The following is a 25,554-nucleotide window of genomic DNA, read 5'->3' as shown; positions in this document are numbered from 1 at the left end:
CCACTTCAACTGTCCATGATGTAACTTCATAGGTAACTTTAACCTGAAAAGATCTTAAAAGCAGTTTAAGAATGGATGTTCCAAAATGGCATAGGAAAATCAGTTCAAGTAAAATATTTGCTGCCTTTTCAAATTTCGTGTCTGGTGCTGGGGAAAATGTTAAAATGGCGATAACTTGACATTGTGTATGCAGTGTCTCGCATGAAACTTTAACATGGCCACCATCAGCCAATCAAAATTCAGCACTCATTAGATTTACTTATCGTGGTCTAATCATCTTTAAATTTGGTACCTATATACTACAGGTAACTACAAGTTGTACCAGCAGGCTAAACTACTAGTGAGACTTGGCCATGTTACAGTAATTAATCAAACCTGCATTTCAACAAGCATATTCACTACTGTCATGTGTTTTTATCCCTGGAAAGCACATTTGTCTCATTAGCTCTTAAAATGTTTCTTCTGCAAAATTGCAAAATAACTATTGGCTATCAGAAGTTAGGTAGACCATAAAGGGATGCATATGGTCAGCAATAGTATTTAGGAATAATTTGGCATTCAAATGATGCTCAATTTGGATGAATTGACCTAATGAAAATTGCTAAGAAAACACCATTTACCACCACCAACCTGAACAGTTGATCAGTTGATCCCTGTTGTTCACACTAAATTCTGACCCTACCATCTGCATGTTGTAGCAGATATCCAGATTTGTCAGACCAGGCAACATTTTTCCATTCTTCAACTGTCCAGTTTTGGGTTAGCCTGTGCCCACTTTAGCCTCAGTTCCCTGTTCTTAGTGGACAGGAGTGAAACTTGGCATGGTGGCCTGCTGCTAGAGCCCATCCACTTAAACTTACCACTGTTGCAATGCGTTGTGTTACTTTCGCTGTCCTTAAACCACTCTGGCCATTCTTCTCTGACTCTGACCACTCTCATTAATAGGGTGTTTTTGCCCACAGAACTGAGGCTCACTGAATGCTTTTTTGTGGATTAAAAAATATATATTGTATAACCAAGGCGACTCACCATTATTATACTTGAAAGCCATTTCAAATGGCCAGGTAAACCATCTAAGAGCACTGCATATTTCAGAGTATATTCTCTTTAGTGACCTCTGAAGGGCATACACGGCGGTGTGGGGCACTGGTAGGTTTCCTACAGTCTGGGTACAGCGGTAACACTAAAGCCTGCATCCGACACACCGTTTCAGTAGACATGGAGTGCAGCCTTACTGTGTGCAAACACAAGACCCACCGTTTGACTGCACGCAGCACTCGCCTCAAGTTTCATCTCTTTTATTGACGTACACCATGAGCCAAATCTAAACGAAGCAAGTTTTTAATAGTAATCGCTGTGTTCACTCCCAAGACACACACAAATTTGATGCTCATTTATCAACCGGGCTATTCCCTGTATCTGACCAATAAAGGCGTCAATCAAAACATGCAGTAGGAAACAGTCATTTGAAAATGCTGGCGACAGGTTGGCGGGCTGGCAGATTCACATAAATCACATGCGAGTCTGCTAAGAACAAGCACTTAAAGCGATAGTTCACCCATAATAAATGTACATTTTTCCCAATGAGGCACTACACATCCTGAGGTTTTCTTCATGCCCTGCCAATGACCAGCAATGGCTAGCATCGTCAGCTAACAATGGGACAGGAAACATACTTGGAAACATTTCGAAAAGTAAATGTAAAAAAACCAAAAATAAACCCATACGCAATACGTACGACGACATGTTAAACTTCCAAATGATGTAGCGTTATTGGGAGCAAGGTTTCTGCTCGCTACCTGCGGGCGTGCAGGCTACCACTGTTTTTGGGTGTCAATGCTAACGATGCTAGCCAGCGGCGAACGGGGTGGGGTAGGGTTGGTGTTATTAATCGATGTCTAAAAACCTCTAAAAAGGTCTTTGGAGGTAAAGCTTGTGGTAGTGAAAGTCAAAAGATTATATTTCGGTGGATTTTGGGTGAACTGTCCCTCTAGAGCCTGAGAACCAGGGGAACCCCCGGTGGCAGTTATTCACTTCATCTTCTGCACCTCCTGCTGCAGCTTCTGGGCAGCCGTGTTCTTGGGCTCGATTTTGAGCAGGGCGTTCAGGTCCTCCACACACGCCTTGTAGTCCTGAGAGGGAGAGGCAAACACATTAGGCTTTGTGTTCAGTTTTTTTTTTTTTACGGGGCTGATAAGCAAAATGACTATTTCTGAAATCCAGTCCTGGAATGGAGATATGAATGTGTAGCTGTACATGTGAGAATTTAGGTCATGAAATGGCAGTTTTTCTCGCAGGGTGGTGAAACGCATGCTCTGATTCAGGGTAAATATGTAAGAATTGTAAGACCCACATTTGTGCAAAAATGCAGCTATGCTTTGGACTTATTTTATGGCCACTGTGTTCACAAATGCCACGATCTCACAAACCACACTATATAGGTCCTATATAAATAATTTGGTTCAGGACATTTCCGAAAACCCATTTGCTTCCAATTCTATTTCCAACCTACTGCTATCCCAGTTTCTGGTTCTCCCGTTTTGGAAATTTCAGAGTATTGCCAAGTGCCAATACTGCACCAAGCCTGATAAAGATGAATAAACAGGCTACAGCCCAGGAGAAGGTATTGTATGTAACCTGTGCATGATATAGACTGAAGGACTCTCACTTTAAGCTGCTTGTATGCCAGAGCTCTTCTGTATAGCGCCTTTATATTGGCAGAGTCGAGACGGAGGGCTACCACACAGTCCTGCACAGCCTCGCTGTACATCTTCAGGGACAGGTAACACAGGGCCCTGCAGGGCAGAAACACACACCCAGGGTTAAATCACAGCAAAACACTGCAATACACCTCAGTATACTGGGCAACCATGGGAAATGAAACACAAATGTCTGTACTAGTTCGACAAAGACAATTTGAAAAAAGATATATTTTCACCTGTTGGTGTAGGTGGTAACTTCTGTTGGGTTTAGTATCAGGCTCTGCGTGTATTTGTCCGCAGCTTTCTTGTGATTACCCTTCTTCACCAGGGCGTTGCCTTCCTCCTTCAGAACCAGAGCCTGCTTTATGGCTCCTTCTCCTAAAGGAACCAGAGGCCCTCAGTCAACCAGAGGACTTTGGTAAGTCATACGCAAACACATCAACAGCTTTTACACTCTGGCTGCTGGCTACTGAGGACAGAATGTTTGGCAATGAAATATACAGCCAAACCAGCCTCAGTGTGTATCTACAGCCTCCATCAGCCTCAGTGTGTATCTACAGCCTCCATCAGCCTCAGTGTGCATCTACAGCCTCCATCAGCCTCAGTGTGTATCTACAGCCAAACTAGCCTCAGTGTGTATCTACAGCCTCTATCAGCCTCAGTGTGTATCTACAGCCTCCATCAGCCTCAGTGTGCATCTACAGCCTCCATCAGCCTCAGTGTGCATCTACAGCCTCCATCAGCCTCAGTGTGCATCTACAGCCTCCATCAGCCTCAGTGTGTATCTACAGCCAAACTAGCCTCAGTGTGTATCTACAGCCTCCATCAGCCTCAGTGTGCATCTACAGCCTCCATCAGCCTCAGTGTGTATCTACAGCCTCCATCAGCCTCAGTGTGCATCTACAGCCTCCATCAGCCTCAGTGTGCATCTACAGCCTCCATCAGCCTCAGTGTGCATCTACAGCCTCCATCAGCCTCAGTTTTTATCTACAGGCAATCTAGCCTCAGTGTGCATCTACAGCCTCCATCAGCCTCAGTGTGTATCTACAGCCAAACTAGCCTCAGTGTGTATCTACAGCCAAACCAGCCTCCATCAGCCTCAGCTTGTATCTACATGAAAATGCATGTATTGTTACGGTCCACACTTTTTGGTATATTTCGTTGGTCCAACAACCCAGGAATGGACAGCATTTTAAATGTGGATATTAGGATATTGTGCATTTATATGTACTTCTTTCATATGCAACAAGGGTTGCATGCCTCTTTTTTATATACTTCTGTGGCCCCTGCAAAGCATTCTGCACCTCCACCATTGTGACTGTACATTACACAGGAGATACACTGTATTTTGTAACAAAATATTTATAACTTTGCTAGCTAACGTTTACTTGACAGGGAAAATACATTTAAACATAGATTAGTGAAAACAAATCCAATGCAACATATCACAGCATTTATAGCATATGCTAATTTCCAACACTTGCTCCTCGCACACAAATATTTTAGCCCATACCTGCAACAGCCTGGTTACCTGGTTTCTCCGACTGGCTGGTGCCATTTTGTTGTGCGTTAGGGGTGGGGGTTGGCGTGGGAGTGGGCGTGGCCATCTGAGTCAGTCTCTCGCGCACGGCCAATGGGACCGAGGGAATTGGCGGGAGCTTCTCTCGCCATGCCGGGCCGTCCTGTTCGGTCAGGGCCTTTGTCATTCTGAGGTTAAAAGTCACAGATCATCACCTTTCTCTTTACTGGCACCAATTTCAGCATTTTAAGGGAACTTTACCCTCAATAGTTGGCAAGATCTCAAATTAACGTCTCAAAATGGCCTTTCATATTTTTTCGGCAAATTAGATTTGAGGTGATGATGTTATTGAGATAACTCCAACTCTTCTTGTCATTTAAATGATCTTAAACTGGAGAATAATGTGTAATGGTGACAAATCTATCGGTTGCTGAGGTCACGATGTAAATACTTAAAACTGAAGATTTGGAATCAGTTTCATCTCAACTGCAGCCCTTGCTCAATTTTTGTCTCTACAAAAGGGAAAGGGGAGAAATTATATGTGATACTGTTTGGGGGTGGGGCTCTGTACATTTCTGTGGGCTAACATTATTTGCAACTTATCAGAAATAAATTGGATCAATTATAGTTTACTTCACCTAAAGAATAAGTAATCATTTTTGACTGTAGTTGCCCTTCAGCTTGAGAAAAACCAATAGATCAAGGAATAAAATATGAAATTAATTTGTAGAATTACCTCAAAACAAAATGTATTTGGAGCTGAACCTTCTGGAATGAGACTCAAATTCTTGGAAAGCAAGTTCTTGGATGTTTAATGTTGAACCCCTAATATGAAGTTATCCTACAGGGGGCAGTGAGCAGATTTGATAAATCCAGTCAGGCTTTAACATGCATTCCTGGGGCTCATTCTAGTGACTTCTCCTCGGGCCTTGACTGACCCGGAAACCGAAAGGACATCCGTATTAAACACCCTGTGAAGGAGCGAGGACCTAGCAGGCTCCTGATGGATTCAAATAATTTTCTACGCTTTACTGAATTTGTCTGATGTATTGGAACCTATGAAATAATTGCATCAGGCAAGACCGGCCGAGCACAGTAAAGTAGAAAATGTGTCACTATTAGTTCACTAGTTCTTAAAAGAAGCTGCCATCCAGTCATCAACAGTAGGAAACTACCTTGGGCACAAGCGCATCCTTTGCGGAAGTATTTAATTTTCTGGAACGCGCAAGGCGTATAAACGATCGACCTGTGCATCCGCATCACCCCATCTGCCGATTCTGTGACCAACACGGCTTCACACATCTCCTCCATCGTCGAATCCTTCCGATGAAGCACGGAGGTATGAGTAAGCGGTTGGAAAGGGCCCCTGGTACCGGGTAGCTACCTGTTGGTTCCGTCGTGGGCGGCCGGTATGCTGCAGTCTATCTGCAGCACGGTCTTGTAGTCCACGTAGGCCTGCCGGTACCTCTCCAGCGCTTCGAACGCCGCCGCGCGCCGCAGCAGCGCCTTAATGCTGAACGGGAGCAGGTCAAGTGAGCTGCAAGGCAAGGGTCAAAGGTCACTTACCAGAAAGCATGCATTCGCGCAAGCCTTAGATAAAAGCAAGTGACACTAAACGACGCAGGGAAATGTTGTTACGCAGCGGTAAAGGCCTTACTGGGCCGTTTCATTTAATGCCAGGGGCTCCAAAAAGGAAGGGGTGTACAAATCTATCCCATGCACAAACGAAAGATGCCATTTTGTTATAAAAACAACAATTAGCTAATGTTACCATTGCGATGCTTTTGCAATGACCATGGATTCTTGACTTGAGCTTTGTGGAAATGGTTCCACTGTAGCCTATGTCATTGTCCACTTTGCCAGTGGAGTAGAGGAGGGCTGAGTTTAAGCTGCTTCACTCGTTTACTCCAAAAGGCTATTGGAACAGTGGAGGGAGGCAGTCCACAAAGACTGGTTTCTGGGGCACAGAGGGTGGTAGTGGAGTAAAGTTAATGCACTAGGCATTTTTCAAGTAATGGGACACACCCAAAGAGCTTCTATAAGGAAAGGTGAAAATCGGACCAGTTTTCAATTAAAAGCTTAGCGAGACCTAATTAATTGAGATCTCCGCTGAATAAAAGACGATCGTGCCAGGAGTTCCCCCAGGACCTGAGTGAGGGAAAAGCACCGCATGGTTTGAACAACTTACACTGAACAGTCTTTTACACATCCCGTGCAATTTCCGTCCTTCAGGTAACTAGCAGCTCGGTTAGAGTACAGGATACCTAGATCCTCCTGGTTCTTCTTTCCTGCAAAATCAGTTAATGGCAATAACCATAAACAAATCTGAAAAACATAGTGACAAGAGAACAGAAACTAAAAGGTAAAGTCCTTGCCACATAGGATTTTATCAGTGGTCCCAAAAGATCTAGTGATGAAGGTCTATGTGTATGCTGTTTATTCCAGCCACAGGTCTTGACTACATAATTAGCTCAGTTATTTGCTGTATTAGGGCTGTAGGTTTCCACACAATGTATATAAAGTGAAAAGTGTAATTTGTTTTGTCTAAATATTCCTGCTTATATTCCTTGCTATAATGCAGTCAAATGCATATGGGTGAATGAGTAATACGAATCAATGAAGGCAGGATGAATTGGTCGGAATGAAAACCTGCATACACACAGCCCTCAAAGTGAGACCATTGGCCTAGATTACAGTGGCAACAGATTCGATGGCAAGTTGCCTTTCATTAGGCCAAAATATTACATTTGAGTAAAGTTAACGTGACATAGCCTACTGTACAACAATCGCCCACCGGCACAGTCGGGAAGTTTACCTGACTTTTCTAGAAGTTGTATGGCTTGGGTGTAAATACTCGCGGCCTCCCCGTACTGTCCGCTTTTAAAACACTCATTACCGGCCTGTTTCAGCTCGGTCCAGGTCCGCGAACGACGCTTCTGAGGCATCTTTATCTGTAACTAGCTGCATCGTAACAAAAAGGAAAATGTAAAGACACATTTGCTGTATCCACTCTGGTAACAAAATACTGCAATCCAGGGTCTATAAATGGGCACAAAATTAGCTGGATAATTGAACAAAAACGTACTTACCAAAAGTATCTCCACATAAATATTAGCGTAAGATAATAAGTTACCTTTCCGGGATACAAAACAACCGTCGGTGGTTAGCTAGCAATACCCTTAACTGTTAGCTCGCTAGTGACTCCTATAACGTTAGGCTAACTGCGCCTAGAGCTAGTTACCTCTTGGTTGAAGTTATCAGACTATCGAGAGTATTTGCGATTAAGCTATTCCGCCACTTTTCGGTCCCTCAAATGTAAACGATAAATGTAAATTGTTAGCTAGTTTCCTCCTCAGAACCGCATGGTATCTCGCCGGAGTCACATTCATAAGGCCGCCGAAGCCGGGTAGCTAGCTAGCAATGCGGCGACTTGGCTGAAGACTGCGTAATGCTGTAACACTGCCTAGTGTCCCCGGTAGGCTGGCCCCTCTCTGGTGGTGTAGGATTTCAGTTTCGCTTCTTGCTCAGTTTGGAGTTAAAGCAGCCGGACTCGGTTTCTAAAAGCAGATCGGCTAGTGCAACAGTGAGCCACCCTACGGTAACTTAACGTAGTGACAGGGTATCGCCTTTAACTGGCTCTGCTACCAGACAATGCGTTTTTCCACCGACTGAAATTATACATCCTGTAAAAATGACATCATTTAGCAAGGGGGTAACCCGTGTATCTGGTTAGGCAGCAGCGCTATTTAGCTAATGTAGTTTTGCTTGCGCTGAAAATGCGGCTATATAATAAGCATGCGTGCTGCTGACATGGCAACGCGTTGATATCATGGTAGGCTACACCTTACTATGCTAACGTAAATTAGATATGCCATTACATATTACATATAATATATTATGTAATTTGTTTGGGTGTGGCAAAATGGCAACAAGTAAGTTATTCAATTCAATGTATGTTCAATTACTGCGATTCATAGAGCCAGGGTAGCTGTAGGGCAGTAACCCATGTCAGACAACTCATGATTCATTAAGGCTGAGGCTTTATTGAGGTTTAACTCACCCCATAGAGCAGCGTGGGATGTGGTGGAACGGGAGATTCACAGCGTGGATGTACAGCCGACAAATCTGCAGCAACTACGTGATGCTATCATATCAACATGGACCAGAATATCTAAGGAATGTTTCCACTAGTTGAATCCATGCCATAAAGAATTCAGGCTGATCTGAGGCCAAAGGGAGGTGGTGTATCTATTAAAGTGCCTCTAAGTGCATTTTTGTAGTAACACAAGTTGGCCATTCTACTGGAGAAGGGTCAAGATTAAAGTCTGAATGGAAGCCTTGCTGTAGCCATCCAACAGATGCTGAGATGTCACTTCTTCAGTTTCATCCCACCTGTGATGCAATTTATTTAAGCATTTTCTATTTCAACACCTATTAATGAAATTCCCTTTCGTTATAAAGTAGGCTATTCAATATGGACTGACGGCAGAAATATTGTGGTTTCAGATTGTGGCAAACCTGTTTGGCACATCTCAAATCCTTAATGGGCAGGCACCACTGACCTCATTTTGTGATAAATTATTAGTTTATTGAGTGGGTGGGGAAAGACAATGAACCTCCCCCACCATTATCATACCTTGCCAAAGTAGTACTAATAACCCTACTTTAACTAATAATGATAATAATGATGATGATGATAATGATGAAGTACAAAAAGAAAAACACTTGGCTCCCCAATCAACAATTTGCAATATCTTAAATGCTTTTGAGTCACTGTGGGGGACAAAACTGGAAACTAATTCCCTGACCCTTTAGAGGGCCACAAACTGCAGATAATTCCTTTTAACATTTAGGCTAACCCTGAACAATTTAAAAACCTCCCCCAAAAAGGATGAAACAATTCTAAGGTTGCAATGCAATTAATAAATTAACCACATATTAATCATGGTGAAGTGCCGAATTTCTACATATCAAAGTGAAGCATCTAGAACATGTCATTTACACCGCACAGGCTAGTAAATCTCTTCTAACCTGCTTTGACTATTTTCAGCACTAGCCGTCTGCATTGAAATGAAATGGGATGCAAAAGCCATTCTAGCAAGTGTCATTAGCTTCTGAATATACAGCCCTCATAACACAAAGTTGAAGATGCCAGAACTTTTAAAATCACTCTAGCATAATTGGATATACCAAAGTTTGTTCCCAAACTCTACACATTAACATAATTGGCAAAAGCTGAAGTGCAAAGTGGTTGCTTTTCTCAGTCCTATTCTCAGATGCATTCCCCAGTTGATGTATCTTTCTGAAATAATTACTGATATACTGCTACTGAAATAATCCAATTCACAAAAGCCTTGCGTGCATCTGCATTTTCTCTTGGTACCAATCCATTGGCTTCCTTGTCATTCAGTTCATTCACAATGGCAGAACATGCAAAAATATGAAAAGTATTACATGTAAATGTCCATGAATAGTCCTGAAATCCAGTCTGTCATGAACCAGTTTCTGCTGTAGTCACTCTTCTAGAAGAGTAATTATTCCTTTGAAAACCAACTACATTTTACCTATATACAGTGGGCTCCAGAATTATTGCCACCGTTAATAAAAACTGATAAAAAAGCTGCATATAATAAACATGGATAATTAATAAACATTTACTCATGTTTCATTGTTTTTATTTAGTAATCTTTTTTCTTTTTTTTCTGAAAACCACAGGTGCCAAGTCCATTCATTCATTCATTCATTCATTATCCTAACCCGCTTATCCTGAACAGTGTCACAGGGGGGCTGGAGCCTATCCCAGCATACATTGGGCGAAAGGCAGGAATACACCCTGGACAGGTAGCCAGTCCATCGCAGGGCACACACACCATTCACTCACACACTCATACCTATGGGTAATTTAGACTCTCCAATCAGCCTAACCTGCATGTCTTTTGACTGTGGGAGGAAACCCACGCAGACACGGGGAGAACATGCAAACTCCGCAAAGAGGCCAATGGGGATTTGAACCCAGAACCTCCTTGCTGTGAAGCAGCAGTGCTACCCACTGCACCATCCATGCCGCTAAGATGCCAAGTCAATTATTGTAAATAAAATCAAAGAGAAATTTAATTTCCAGTAATAAGAATGCAAAATCCCTGTGTCGGCCATCAGCATGAGAAAAGCCAAAGATCTGTCAATCCAGAAGACATAGATGGTAATTAACATTACATGTCTGGTAATGGGTACAAAAATACATAAAAGGTTAAACAGGGAGGCCATAAAGCAACCCAAAGATCACAGTTTAAGAATTGCAGATATTAGTTGCATCTTGGGGTCACCAAGTCTAAAAAAGAATCATAAAATGGTACCTTCCAGAACTTATTTGGAAGGGTGGAACGAAGACAGCCCTTACTGAGCACAATAAACAAAACCAAGCATCTTGAGTTTGCCAAACCGTATTAGAATTCTGACTGGAAGAGAGTGCTGTGGTCAGGTTAGACCAAAATGTAATGTTTTGGTCATACACACCATCAACATACAAGGAGAAGCGCTTCATACCTAGTGTCAAATATGGCAGTGGGCCATTGATGTTTAGATGTTTTGCTTCCAGTGGTGCAGGAGCACCATTAAAGATCAATGGCACAATGAAAACAAAGTGCCATAAAATCTGGTTGCCTCTGCTTGGAAACTGAGACTTGGTTGTAGGCAGATTGTCCAGCAGGACAATGATTCCAAATAATGCAATGGAATCCAGACTTAAATCCCATCAAAAACCTGTGGTCTGAACTGAAGAGGGGGCCATAAGTACAAACCCAAGGATATCAATGATCCCTATTGTTAAACCAGGGGTGCCAATAATTGTGGAACCTGCTTTTTGGGGAAATATATATACAGTGGTGTGAAAAAGTGTTTGCCCCCTTCCTGATTTCTTATTTTTTTGCATGTTTGTCACACTTAAATGTTTCAGATCATCAAACAAATTTAAATATTAGTCAAAGACAACACAAGTAAACACAAAATGCAGTTTTTAAATGAAGGTTTTTATTATTAAGGGAGAAGGCAGTTTGTGATAGATAGCAAATGGATGTATCAATGGCAATCCAAAGAATAGTAGTGGTCACAGGCAAAGGCTCAAAAACAAACGGGCTAATCACACAAAAATACAATCCAGAAACAAAAATCAAAGAACAGAAACAGGTCGAAATACTATAGGTCAGAATCAGATAGACGGAATAAGCTAAACTTGGAGGTCGGGGACAAAACAGGTTGTAACAGGTATCAATCAGAAAACACTGGAGAGTATGGCATAAACACATGACAATCTGGCAGGGAACTGAACAAACAAAGGGGTTTAAATAACACAGGTTACAAGAGGGAATAGGAATCAGGTGGGTAAACAATCAGGAAGTGAAACAGGTGAAATGAATGAATGAAGTGAATCAAACTGACAGGGTGGCTACGGGGTACAGAGCTAACAAAAACACGGAAAAGCTAACCACATAGACAGAATGCAATACACTGAAAACACAAAACCTAACAATATCAGAGAAATGAATAAAAATGATATTTCATGTGCATAATTTCAATCACCATATTACATGCGTGATCCCATCACACGCCCGTCAGTGCCAGAAGTTTTGCAGCCCACTAGCACTAGCACCTGGACTCCTCCTCACCAGCTATCTCCATTTCGACTACCTCTCCTCCACTGTCTAATAGCCCATGGATGGTGGCAGTGTTTTGGGAACTGGGCCTGTAGCTCAATGCTTTTAGGTTGCATTCCCAAGTGCCGTTGTACCCTTGAGCGATGTGCTTAACCTGAATGCCATGTTGTATGTCTGCCAGCGTTTCTCAGTTTGCTTTAATTTGTATAGCGCTTTTTACAGAGAGGTCCTCACAAAGACACTTTAAATAAAACAAATCAGCACTACATCACATTCATTCATTCCAGTCAGACAACTCATGATGAATATAATATTTATGAGGTATAATGTGAATGCAAAGTTGAGCGGCTCCTCTGCCTCTTATCGCTCCCTGTTGTAAGCCAGCTGAAACAGGGAGTGGTGACAAACCCCCCCTCATGGGGATCTTGAGAAGCAGAGCCACTGGTGAATGCTGGGACGGTGGTGGGAGTGCAACATTTTTTAAGGCATGAATTACAAATAGCAGGATAAAAGGCAGCTAGCAAATGTGGCAACGCATGCAATATGGGCAATGGCAGCATTCCAAAATGGCAAGTGCAGTGGAATGAGAAGAGCCAGGCAGCGCAATGGCTTTAGCAAGCAGGATGAACCAGGCAGTAGGGCAGCTTTGTGTGATTGCATCAGGGCAGATGCAGCAGCAGCTAGCAGTCAGGAGAGCGTGGCAGTGCGCAAAATGAGCAACGCCTAAACAGGTAAGGTTGGTGCAGTATATAGCCCCTCCCATTAGACGCAGCATCATGTAAGGGGGCGGCGCTTCTTGAGTTGTCTGCCTGAACTAGTTCCACAGGCTTCACATCATTTTGCTGATGCAGAATTAAAACAGCCCCAAAACATCACTGACCCACTACCATAATTCAGTGTGGGTATCTCCTTTCATGCATCTGTTTCAATGCCAAACAAGACTTACTCAAGAAGTCTCAAAGCTGCAATTGACATTTTCAATTGATAAAATTGCCATTTTTCCCAACTCAATAATCCATAATGACAAAGCAAAAACATGTTTTTAGAAATTTTATCAAATTTATTAAAAAATCTAAAACTGAAATCTTGAGCTCAGGTGCATCCTGTTTCCACTGATCAACCTTGAAATGTTTCTACAGCTTAATTTTCCACCTGTGGTAAATTCAGTTGATTGGACATGATTTGGAAAGGCACACACCTGTCTATATAAGGTCCCACAGTTGACAGTGCATGTCGGAGCACAAACCAAGCATGAAGTCAAAGGAATTGTCTGTAGACCTCCGAGACAGGATTGTCTCAAGGCACAAATCTTGGGAATGGTACAGAAAAATTTCTGCTGCTTTGAAGGTCCCAATGAGCACAGTGGCCTCCATCATCTGTAAATGGAAGAAGTTCGGAACCACCAGGACTCTTCCTAGAGCTGGCCGCCCATCTAAACTGAGCAATCGGGGGAGAAGGGCCTTAGTCAGGGAGGTGACCAAGAACCCGATGGTCACTCTGTCAGAGCTCCAGCGTTCCTCTGTGGAGAGAGGAGAACCTTCCAGAAGGACAACCATCTCTGCTGCAATCCACCAATCAGGCCCGTATGGTAGAGTGGCCAGACCGAAGCCACTCCTTAGTAAAAGGCACATGGCAGCCCGCCTGGAGTTTGCCAAAAGGAACCTGAAGGACTCTCAGACCATGAGAAACAAAATTCTCTGGTCTGATGAGACAAAGATTTAACTCTTTGGCGTGAATGCCAGGCGTCATGTTTGGAGGAAACCAGGCACCGCTCATCACCTGGCCAATACCATCCCTGAAGCATGGTGGTGGCAGCATCATGCTGTGGGGATGTTTTTCAGCGGCACTGGGAGACTAGTTAGGATTGAGGGAAAGATTAATGCAGCAATGTACAGAGACATCCTGGATGAAAACCTGCTCCAGAGCGCTCTTGACCTCAGACTGGGACGACGGTTCATCTTTCAGCAGGACAACGACCCTAAGCACACAGCCAAGATATCAAAGGAGTGGCTTAGGACAACTCTGTGAATGTCCTTGAGTGGCCCAGCCAGAGCCCAGACTTGAATCCAATTGAACATCTCTGGAGAGATCTGAAAATGGCTGTGCACCGACGCTCCCCATCCAACCTGATGGAGCTTGAGAGGTGCTGCAAAGAGGAATGGGCGAAACTGCCCAAAGATAGGTGTGCCAAGCTTGTGGCATCATATTCAAAAAGACTTGAGGCTGTAATTGCTGCCAAAGGTGCATCAACAAAGTATTGAGCAAAGGCTGTAAATACTTATGTACATGCGATTTCTTAGTTTTTTATTTTTTATAAATTTGCAAAAATTTCTAAAAAACTTCTTTCATGTTGTCATTATGAGGTGTTGTGTGTAGAATTTTGAGGAAAAAAATGAATTTATTCCAGAATAGATATTCGAGAATAGATGAGTTTCTGTACTGTACCACCTCAGGGTTCTGCCCAAAGGATGTAGTAAAGGTGGAGCGTTACTTTGTTACCTCATTTCCGCCACTGTGTAATGAAAAGTAGCCTGTGTCACCTGTATATTGTTGCAGTTCTACATACTCACAATCAGGGGAGAGACCTGGCTGCTGTAAAACTGCATTTAAAACTGAAGAAGCGACAAGCATCTCATCGCAAAAGTATCACCAGTTTAAAAAATATATATATTTCCTTCAATACCGTACTTTTGGTTTGGCGCACACGACAAACCAAACAATTACAGTCTTGATTTAATGCACATGCAGAACTTTATGTTTTTTATGCAGAACTTACTTTCCAAACTCTGAGGCATAGTGTTAATGTGGCAAATTTTGGAAGCAAGACATTAAGGCCATTTAGCCACTGTTCATAATCTGTTATTTTTAGAATTAATTTTTAAATGTTATTAATTACTTTTAAAGCTGTGCATGGCCTAGCTCCTTTCTATATTTCTGAATTGTTGGGCCTTATAGATGTGGGAGATTCTGCAGGATCTTCTTACTGTGCTGGTTAAAAATGAAAGGTGAATGATCTTTCTCTGCGAGGGCTCCGCTCCTACGCTCTAGAATGCTCTACCTGTTGACATTAGAAAGGCAGAGACATTTGACAGTTTTACATTACTTCTAAAAACATACTTTTTTGATTGGCCTTTGGATGAATTATGTTTATTTTATTAGATCAATTTTATTGTATATCTTAACAAGGTATTATTACCATTATTATTACCATACCGAAGTGGGGAGGTGTTTCGTGCCACCCACACACTGTCTACATCAGGCTGTCAGTCAAAGCTGAGCAGCTGGTTAAGGAAACAAAGCAAAGAGCTTAGAAGGACAAAGTGGGAGATCTCAACTATCAGCTTGTTGAATTCATTGTTCCATTGATCTTAAATAATGCCCCAGGACCACTGGCAGCCAAACATCTCCAGAACATTGGAGGTGCTTCTCCTTGTATGCCTTCCAAATTTCCCGCCGTACATGTCGATGGTATGTATGGCCAAGATTTTACATTTTGGTTTCATCTGACCACAGCTCTCTTCCAGTCAAAATTTCAATGAAGTTTGGCAAACACAAGATGCCTGGTTGTGTTTATAGTGCTCAGTAAGGGCCGTCTTTGTGCCACCCTTCCAAATAGGTTTTTTTAGACTTGGTGACCGCAAGACACAACCAATCTCTGCAATTCTTAAACTGTAATCTTAGGGTTACTTATGGCCTCCCTCACCATCTTCCTTACCGTCCGGGGGATAATGTGCACTTGTGTCCTCTTCCTGGCAAGTTTGCTACCTTTTTTATTATTGCTTAATTGGTATGTTGAACCATTTATGTATTTTTTTGTACCCATTACCTGACTTGCGATGGTCAATTACCATCATTACCTTCTAAATTGACAGTTCTTTGGCTTTTCCCCTGCTGATGGTTCACAAAGGGATTTTGCATGCTTGTTACCTCATTTTATACTCTAGTGAAACAGGAAGTGTTGGAATGACACAATATAGTTCCTTTCGACTGAGATTAACTAAATTAAGTAAAATTGTATTCCCAATTTCATACATTTCATATATTTATTTACAATATTTTTGTGGGATGCCAATCATTTTGGCACCTAGTTTTCAGAAAAAAATAGATTACTAAATAAGATACATTGAAACATGAGTAAATGTATTCAGAAAAGCTTTTAGTTTTCCCATATGTCTGAACATATGTAATCATCAGACCCTACACCCCTGCCAGACCTCTTTGTTCAACCTGCACAGGCCGCTTGGCACCTCCCCCTCTCCGAACTTCCACCTCACGCTCACGACTACTGTCTGTTCTGGCTCCACGGTGGTGGAATGAACTCACCATTGAGGTCAGAACTGTAGAATGTCTTCCCACCTTCAAGCGCAAACTGAAGATGCACCTCTTCAAGCAGCACCTCTCCCCATCCCTCCCTACCTCCCTGTGAACCTTAATTGTTGTCTTTCTGTGATTTACTTTTTTGTGTATCGCTATTTTTAGTTTGGCTAGGTAAGCAGTGTTTGGTTAGTAAAGTTTGGTCACTTTTGCTTTGTTGTTTGTTTGTTTATTTGTTTGTTAAAAAACCCCCAACTCAAATAGGCCCTGGTCCTTATCTTTGTTGTACAGGTAGCAGTTGAAATTGTACTTCCCTCTAGGGTCTTTCAGCGCACTTATCCCTGGTTATGGGTAAGCACTTTGTTGTACGTTGCTCTGGATAAGAGCGTCTGCCAAATGCCATTAATGTAATGTAATGTAATGTAATGTAACATTACATTACAGCTCATTATCCATATTGTTTATTATATTCTCCATTTTTATTAATAATTATGGAGCCCACTGTAAATAAACCAAATAAATCAAATCATATAAGCAGCCACGCCGGCCAGAAAACATGTATGTTCATTTTACTGAATTGATTAACGAGGTTGCATCCACAGCATTAGTAATAACAAGCTTAAACCGTATTTTAGTTTACTGCAAATTACATTCATTTTTTTTCTTTAATTCTTTGCATCTTTTTCTTCCCAATTTGGGACTGCCTAATCGCACATAGAGCACTCATTGCTGCACCCTGCTATCTAGAACAGTACCTTCACAGGACTTAATCAGATGTCCTCTTAAGATAACAGCAAACCCAAATTTACTTTTCCAATTTAATTTCATAACCTACTATAGGCTACGGTACCTAATTTATGATAAACGTATATGACAATGTACTACTACTCTAAACACAAACAATGGAAATGAACTGAAATAGGGCTCACATTTGATAAAAATGACCTTTGTCAAAATGGTTCCTTGACCATTATAGGCTACAGTAGTCTATTTATAATCATTTTCATCAAAAACGTGTATTAAGGCACTTCCAAGCTAGATGGCGGCACCGTCTCACGTCTATTATTTCACACTTTATTGTCAGCCAAAACAGCTCCACCATCATTATGCGAATTGACTAATACACTATACATTTCGTTTCAACACTGACGAGCCACAGGCAGCGTGTTAACTTGAGGGTATACGATTCCTGTTTATTCTCTACCGAAAGTCGTCCCGTTTATGTCCCGTTCGTCAGTGCCGATCGCTGCCCAAACACGCCTAATATGACGACAGAGCTGCTACAGGAAGCACCTCGCGCTCTCGCGAGCTCTGTATTGGTCCGCTGTACTGTAAGATGGCGGAGGGGAATTGGGGCGCAAATGTAGGTAAGCTGCTGTTTCTGCTTAGCTTTGCTTTTTCCTTAACAGCATGGCCTTTCACTTGCAGAAGGGGGCTGGCGGAGAGTTGCATTAGTGGTCGCTTTAGTTCGGTGTCCGTGGTGTTGTAATGGCTGCATAAAAATGCCATTTGTTGTCCAGGCAGGGTGCTATGTGAACCGCCATTTTTAATTTTCATTCTGATTGTAAAGTAGTTTAAAATGGGATGAGTACGGGAATGTGCCTAGTTTACACAGAGCATGAGTGTGTGGGGAACGGGCATGTGTAACTTACCTGGCTGACTAAATACTTGGCTAGGCGTTATAGCTTGATGTCTAGTCTAGCTATGTAATCTAGCAAAGTGTAAACTTTGGTTGCACCTAGGTTGATTTGTAATAAAGCTGTTTTAGCTTAGATAATGTTAGCCGAATTCTCGAGTAAATACGTGCACAACGATCATAGAAGCTAGCGGTTACATGAACGGCTGACGGTCACTAGCTAGCTAGCTGGGGGGTTATTAGGTGTGACCGTGCCCGCTTTTAGGTACTGGGAAAGAGAGGAGATATGGCCTGGTCCCGGTATGCTAATCGGCATATGTCTCACTAGCTTGGCAAAGTTATGTTATTGGCTTGTCTTTCAATTTTATTTAGCTAATGTTAGCTTCCCTGGTGTTACAAATACAAATATTTTCAGTACACGATCAGTGGGTGATCCTGTTGCCAATTCATCCATCACCCCCGTGCATCACCTGTGAAGGTTCTAGGGGATCTGCATGGAGAGATGTTTGTTAGGTTTTTATTTATTAGCTACGTATTGACATGGGCCTTTGATACAATGTTTTCAAATGAAATTGTCTATATTTTAGCCTTCATACATTTAAAATTTTGTATTTGTTCTTCATCTCTATCAATTTTACCTAGTTGATAAAGATATGGTGGTAAACTTTCTTTTCAAACCCTTCAATCCATCTCATCTTGATATCTAACCTAATTATTTCAGAGAGTAGGAAAAACGAATTAAGTTGCCATTTTGAATGTAATGGCAGTGGTTGAAAATAGCCTTCCCATCTTCCTACATGAGTTTGTGACTGAGCATTTTCTTTACTGAAATAGGTGTATCAGGTGTATGTAATTGTTGTTTTAAAATTTCTGATTGAAAATGGTTTAACCAGTGTACCTAATGATAGATTTTCTAAATCAATCTGCACTTTCAATTAAGCATCTTTTATTGAATTGGTGACAAACGCCCATTATCAAAGCCCTGATGAACACATTTGGTTGGCCTGAACAAAAAATGAAATTAACTGGCAACAACCTTGCACAGTATCCTTTTTAATGATCACATTTCCACAATTTAATTACCACATAAAACAGTCTGATCTAAAGTATGGTTACATCAGTAGCAGACTGTGGATTTCAGACAGTCTGTAGACAAAATACTTCCAGTCATCAATCTCAAACCTGGAAACCGAGCCAAGCATGCAAAATAAAGTTATTTCCCTACAATTGACGCCATGTGTCCAATACAAGCAGCAGTGTCCTCTGCCTTTACTTCTCTGCTTATTTCTAATTAACTATAACGACCAACTGAGTCAGTGATGAATAAGGGCATCTTCACGTAAGGTGTAGCTAGCTGGTTACAATGCTAATGCCTTCGCATTGTCACATGCACAGACCTGATTCAGTCCCTACATCAACGCAGAAAGCGAATGCTTATAGTATGGTAGCTGTGAAGGTGTTGTGACACTGCAAAACTGCAAATGAATACTCCCACCAGCTACCAATGAAAATATGATAGACAAATATCCAAATGTCCAAAATCAGACCCTTGTTTATTTAGAGAGCTGGGGGATTGAATCGGGATTATGAAGGCCTTCCGGACACTGGTAAAATCCTTCCAAATCTGAGCATCAGTAGTGCTCGGAACAGGTGATAATAGATTGACCAGACTGAAGCAAAAACATTTTATGATTTGTATAAGTTTTTCTTAATTCCCGGAAATCTCAGGCCTTGACTGATTGCGCCACGTGAATATGTTATCCCCTCCTGTTTACTGTTCCTATTTACTGCTAAAACAGATCCTACATTTAAAAAGTGGATCCATTGAAGTATATGTCATTAAGTTTACTCGGGTCCACTTCCAGAATTACATTATAATTTCAGCCTGCTCTGATACCGCAGACATGGAACACAATCTCAGATGGATGAAAGGATGGTTAGTGTTGTAGAGGAATATATTAAGGCTGACCTTTTTTTACATGTCCAAGGTGCATTTGCCTTCAGTGAGGTTTGAAAGGTTTGTGATGTCATCCATATCCACCGATTCTAATATTTTTATTTGATTGTTTGGCTCTCCGAAGCAATAGTTGACTTTTCAAGATGTCGACTCTGCTAGCTGTGGGCAGCTCCTGCAATATGATATAACCTATGCTTGTTATGTTTCATTCGTAAAAAGTTAATTTTAACCTGTATGACAACAGTTGCATATCTGTTGTTCACAACACTGGTGTGCCATACCAGCTGGTGGTGAACACATGTTTTATGAGTCCAGTGGCAGAGTGCTGCTGCCAAGGCTGCTCCCGTTCATGAATGCGGTGAATATGCCCCAAAATGAAGGTCGCATGCGTGGTCTTATACCTTAAAGCAGGAGTGCACAACTCCAGTCCTGGAGGGCCAGTCTGCGAGTTGGTTTTTGTTCCTACCAATCACCTTCATTTCTTTTTCTGACTGCTCTAGAAATTATGTTGGTTCACTCCTGTACTTAAAACCTTTAGGACACACTTGCAGTCTGCAGCTGTAGCTGGTGCATATACAAAGGTCAATATTTCGGTAATTAAATAATTAAGAGCAGAAGTTGGCACAAAATCCTGAAGCGGATTTGCCCTTGCTGTGCACCCCTGCCTTAAGGTTTGAGATCACGTGTGATTAGAATGTTCTGAACTGAAAGTTCTAATGCTGATGTAACTATCACTACTGGTAATTGAAAGCAATGGAATTGTAGTACATTGACTTAATTAATAATGATGCTTTTTCTCTCTTCTTAGGCTCGAAGACTGAGAAGAGTCAGCTGTGACAGAGGGAACTGGGCTCAGGATGCCATTGTGTAAAATGTTTCTTGTGAAATGCCTTTTTATGGAAAACTATCCAGTTTTAATTTTGCAACATTTGCATTAGTCAATGCTCATTCTGGTGTCCATAACTGTTAATGGCCAGTGACTTTACTGCTGTAGGATTTTGGGTTTGTGCTACCTGGGTATTACCATTGTCTTAGTACAGAGGCCTTCTGTTTTTAGTCTGTGTTCATATCAACTGTGCTAAGCTAATATAGAACAAGCGTCAGAGTAAAATGGAAGTCACATGCATAATGATGCAGCAGGGAGTGAAATGGCTGTAAAAGAACACTGCTCCGTAAAAGCATAATAAAGAAAAGTGTGCCAACGAATCCAGAACGGAAAACAAGTGCAAATTTCCGCAACACTTGCTCAAGTCTTTTCTGCATGTCTTACAGCTGAACAGCCGTGTAGTTAAATGTTAGTATAGTACATGAAACTGCCATGAATGTCGATCGTCTGGTGAGTGACACATCTTTCCCTGCTCACCTCTGTCTTGTCCGTGGAGGGATTTAGATTTTCGCAATCTCAGGGGAAACCTCCTTAGCATGCGCTCAGCGTCTGCGCAAGACATGTCCGTTCACGTGGGATTGGTGTTTCCAACCCGTGTCTGCTCATCGAATCACTGCTGATTTCCTGCTCATCGAATCACTGCTGATTTCCTGCTCATCGAATCACTGCTGATTTCCTGTTGCAGCAGATATGACCTCATGTCCTCTGGCGACATTATCTTTGCCTAATAGCTCTCAGACCTATGACCCATTCCGTGCTTGTTTTCATTCTGTCCATAAACATAGCGCCTGGTCTTCATTCTGTCCATGAACAGTGCCTAGTTTTCATTCTGTCCATAAATGTAGATTCTGGTTTTCATTCTGTTCATAAAAATAGTGTCTGGTTTTCATTCTGTCCATAAACATAGCGCCTGGTTTTCATTCTGTTCATAAACATAGCGTCTGGTTTTCATTCTGTCCATGAACAGCGCCTGGTTTTCATTCTGTCCATAAACATAGAGCCTAGTTTTCATTCTGACCGTAAACATAGCGCCTGGTTTTCATTCTGTCCATAAGCATACTGCCTGGTTTTCATTCTGTCCATAAACATAGGGCCTGGTTTTCATTCTAAACACAGCCTCAGAGTTGTTCGTTCTAATTCTAATCAAGACACTTTAATATCTGAAAGATCAACCCTCCATTTCCATGTTCTCAGCATTCATAGTAACTTGCTGCTTCTATTTTCTCTAATGTGTTTTATGGCAACAGTTTTCTTCATAAATTATAGTCTGGCAGGTGTAATGACTTAGGATCAAACTACACTTTGTGTGGGCACCTGGTGTGGACTCAGCCATTTATGTAAAATAAGACCTTATTGAGAGAAAGTAATGAGCCAAAACCTGTGAAGATAATGGAAGACGTTAGGAAAGAGCTTAGTCTTATTTTTATTTGATCAAGACAATGACTACAAAAACAAAAATTTGCGTATATAAGGCGGGCAAACTCTTAGGGCCAGGTTTATGTACATGATGTGGCTTGACAAGGTGTATTGGTGTGGTCACAGTCTGCCTGAAAATAACGCCTTATTTACAAAGACTACAGCTCATTACGCAATCAGTGAGAGTAGCACAGCCTACTAATCGCATTTTGAGAATGAGGCAGATCTTTCTTGGAGAAAAGCAGCACATCAATGCAGTTACTCATATTTTTTACTAGCAGCAACACTGATTTTTAAAAAACTTCTAACACTTGTTACTGTCACTGTTGTTTCAGTAATTTCCCACTGCTTGCATGAGATATTGCTTAATTTAATCAATTATTTTCAAAATAATTTCTGTGACAAACACCCATTCTTAATTATTGCTTGGCTGCAATAATTACTTAGTATTTAATAGTAATAATATGTTTGATTTCTTGCTCTGGGAGGTGAAATAGTGTGATTCTTGTTGCAGTGTATTGCAGTGCATCTTCGAAGCCTACCTGAATGGATTAATTTATTTTTTTAAAGCGAATCTCCAGACACTTATTCGGGGTGATTTCGGCACGGTACCAGTCGAAGCGTACGCACTGATATTATCAGTAACCCGCTCTCCGTACAGAAGGCTGCACAGTGCTGTGAAATGTTGCGCGCTGTGGGCTGAGGTAGTAGTTTGTATAGTTTTAGGATCACACCAGATCTGGGAGATAACTATACAGCCTACTGTCTTTCCCACGGTGTCTCCATGACGACGACAGCACCCCTCCGCTGCAGAGCTGAAGGACACCTGTACACCTGTTCACCTGTGCTCGTGGCATAGAAAGAACGTTCCAGAATGTGCTGAGGTGAGGTAGTAAGTTGTGTTGTTGTTGGGGACTGGGATAGGGTGCCCCCTACTGGAGATAACTACAACTTACTGCCTTCCGTAGTGTAAACCCTCTTAATGTCGCCTTCAAACCACAGAAGAATGTTTTATACAGTATTGTCATAATACTTCTGCAATTTTATATTGATTTTACCTCCCGAAGTAAGAGTACCTGGTCTCTTAAGTGTTGTTATTATTGATTGCTATGATGAATATGTGTTGGTGTTTGTGATTTACTGACACGGTTGTACTGTACCATAGCTTGGATATTATTTTGTTTGGTTGAAACACTATGCATATATGGATATAGCACACACAAAATAATTTGTTTGTAATAGCTAAGTGACCACAGCCAAAATCATATTGGTGGTGCCAACAATTATGGAACCTTGATTTTGGTTAAATCAATTTTTTATTAAATCAATGTCTGATTTTGGTGTGTTCCATTGAAACATTCATGAAGTACAGTATGTTTCACATCTTGACACATGACCCATGGCTGTTTTTGAGTTTCTCGGTAATCATATTATTTTTTTCAAGTATTATATTGTCAGTCAGGGATGCTAATAATTCTGAAGCCCACTATATGTAGCTGGAAACAGCTCTGCATGATGGTATGTCTACTTTATATAATATATGCAGAAACAAACCTGTTTGTAGCATTTTCCCAGAATGCGTTTCACATCAACTCGTCTGAGAAGATGCTGCAAAAAAGAATGAAAGGGTTGTGCATGCAGATAAAAAATGATATGTGAACGAGGGATATGCAGGCACTGTATATGCAATCGTTACAGGAGTGGCTCAACATTAATTTAGGTGATGTATGAAATGCCAGAGTCCTCGGTGACCTTGGTAAAAGGATGATTGTTGGGGTGATTTTAGCGAGAGTCGTCATGGTGACCGAGACTGCTATAATCAATGTCTCCCAAGCAACAGTGTCTAAGGTGATGTCAGCACAGAACTTGGAGGGAAACTCAATTAACAGAAGTGGGAAGACGGTGTCTGCACAGTGATACAGAATTCAGGTGCCAAGCAAACCTTTCCCTTTCCCTTTCCCTGCGGTTTTCCCTCTGGGTGGAAACCACGCCTTTCCCCAAGAACGGCATAATTTACCTTATTTTAACCTTTACATTGCCATATCCATATTGGGAGGGGTGGTTATGCCTTTATGTATTTTGTATAGGTGTGTATACTCTGCTATGTGATTATTGCGGCTGACGGTGCTGCAACCAGGTGAAGTTTAAGCTGGAAATAACTTTTTTTCACTGGGGCATTTTGGTTGTTTGATAACTTTCATTAAATAAATGAAATGGCAATTTAAGAATTGTGTTTTGTGTTTACTCGGGTGCCCTTTGTTTAATATCAGCAGTGGGGGGAAATATATTTTAATTCCGTTTTAGAGCAGCGTTACGTGTGCCATTGACAACTCTGCCCCAGCTCGTGTCAACCCTCAATGGCAACGTAAACATATGAAAATAGGGACATCAAGACAATTGTTTGAAACCAAAAGGAAAAAGTGTTTAATAAATAATTACCATCCCCTCGGGAGAGTGAGGTCCAACAGAGATACAAAAACAAGGCATCTCACCCTCCCAAAGGGGGGAAGGCAACTAAAACAAAGAATAACACAAAACTAACAAAAGACTGTGCAGACAAACTACAACAGCACCTGAAAAGGAGAAGCAGCTGTTGTCAATTACACAATTAAACATGCCCTCGACCCCACACCACACAAACAGTGACTAGCTCATGTTGTGTGTGTGAAATTAATGCATGTGTATGAGTGTATATGTGTGTGCGTGTCCAAGTGCTTGAGAGTGTGTGTGTGTCTAACTAGGTGACTACATACCATGCGCCCACATATATACATATGACACCCAACAGACAACCACCACACTCGTCACAAGCAGACAAACATAAAAAACACAATTTTAATTCATACTACCTGCAAAAAAAGCAGCCCTTAGTTTTGTCATCAATCCTATGGTGCTCTTATGCATCGGATGTCTTTAATGTACATTTCAAAACTGAAAATATTTTGCATAGCTACTGAGGTATATGGACAAGCAACAAGGCCTCAAACACATCTAGAACACATATGGGACATTTACAGCCAGCATAAGGGCAGAAACTGACCTTCAAAACCAGAACAGCTCTAACAGGAGTGCTTACTCTGGCTGTTCAGCCCAGGAATTCTACTCCATAACCATTATCTGATATCTGTTTCTGAAGCTCTTTTCATACACGATGCTCAAAGCCCTTTCCAGATGAAAGGGGGAAAAAAAGCAGTAATTGGATTAAATAGAAATAAAATCTAAGCAGAAGATTAAGGAAGATGTGGAGACCATAAAGTGAGATAAACACGACTAAAATCAGTATAACCCCACTAAATGAAATAAGACTAATAAAAAGCTAGAGGCAGGACTTAAAAGCTTTATTTTGTATTTTTTTTTAATGGAACTGAATTTTATTGCCAGTCCAGGAGAGGGGGCTTATCCGGGTGAATACTGAAATCACAATGTGTGAGTATCCTTTCACACGTCATTCACAGGTCTGAGAAGGGCTGAAATA

General features: G+C 41.5%; 1 protein-coding gene and 1 long non-coding RNA gene across 4 annotated transcripts; one reads left to right on the top strand and one right to left on the bottom strand.

Annotated features, from left to right (window-relative positions):
• Positions 1–1,282: 1,282 nt before the first annotated feature.
• On the bottom strand, positions 1,283–8,299 carry tomm34 (translocase of outer mitochondrial membrane 34). Of its 3 annotated transcripts, none has more exons than XM_061221050.1 (8): positions 8,282–8,299; positions 7,037–7,182; positions 6,410–6,509; positions 5,606–5,758; positions 4,216–4,409; positions 2,939–3,080; positions 2,669–2,795; positions 1,283–2,132 (listed from the first exon to the last, which is right to left on the bottom strand). In XM_061221050.1, the coding sequence occupies exons 2-8, from the start codon at positions 7,164–7,166 to the stop codon at positions 2,031–2,033; spliced, it is 948 nt and encodes a 315-aa protein (XP_061077034.1). In that variant the 5' UTR covers positions 7,167–7,182; positions 8,282–8,299; the 3' UTR covers positions 1,283–2,030. The 3 variants fall into 3 exon arrangements, with proteins under 3 accessions (XP_061077034.1, XP_061077035.1, XP_061077033.1); XM_061221051.1 differs by lacking the exon at positions 8,282–8,299 and adding an exon at positions 7,311–7,991 and having other exon boundaries at positions 4,234–4,409; XM_061221049.1 differs by lacking the exon at positions 8,282–8,299 and adding an exon at positions 7,311–7,990.
• A 9,154-nt stretch (positions 8,300–17,453) lies between these two features.
• LOC133110718 (uncharacterized) lies at positions 17,454–21,565 on the top strand. Its single transcript, XR_009704904.1, has 2 exons — positions 17,454–17,551; positions 20,586–21,565. It is a non-coding gene; the product is annotated as an uncharacterized LOC133110718 (long non-coding RNA).
• Positions 21,566–25,554: the final 3,989 nt, after the last annotated feature.

The sequence above is a fragment of the Conger conger genome, chromosome 14, assembly GCF_963514075.1.
Source record: "Conger conger chromosome 14, fConCon1.1, whole genome shotgun sequence".
Lineage (NCBI taxonomy): Eukaryota > Metazoa > Chordata > Actinopteri > Anguilliformes > Congridae > Conger > Conger conger.
The sequence above is the reverse complement of the archived record's forward strand: the minus strand, read 5'-3'. Positions and strand labels throughout refer to the sequence as shown.

Bases quoted from the DNA above. Each gene is read 5' to 3' on its own strand.
- tomm34 (XM_061221050.1), bottom strand. From the start codon at position 7,166: ATGCCTCAGAAGCGTCGTTCGCGGACCTGGACCGAGCTGAAACAGGCC. The intron at 3,081-4,215 runs GTATGGGCTAAA...TGGTTCCTTTAG, and splicing joins AGGTAACCAGGCTGTTGCAG to GAGAAGGAGCCATAAAGCAG. The intron at 2,796-2,938 runs GTGAAAATATAT...TCTGCCCTGCAG, and splicing joins GTTACCACCTACACCAACAG to GGCCCTGTGTTACCTGTCCC.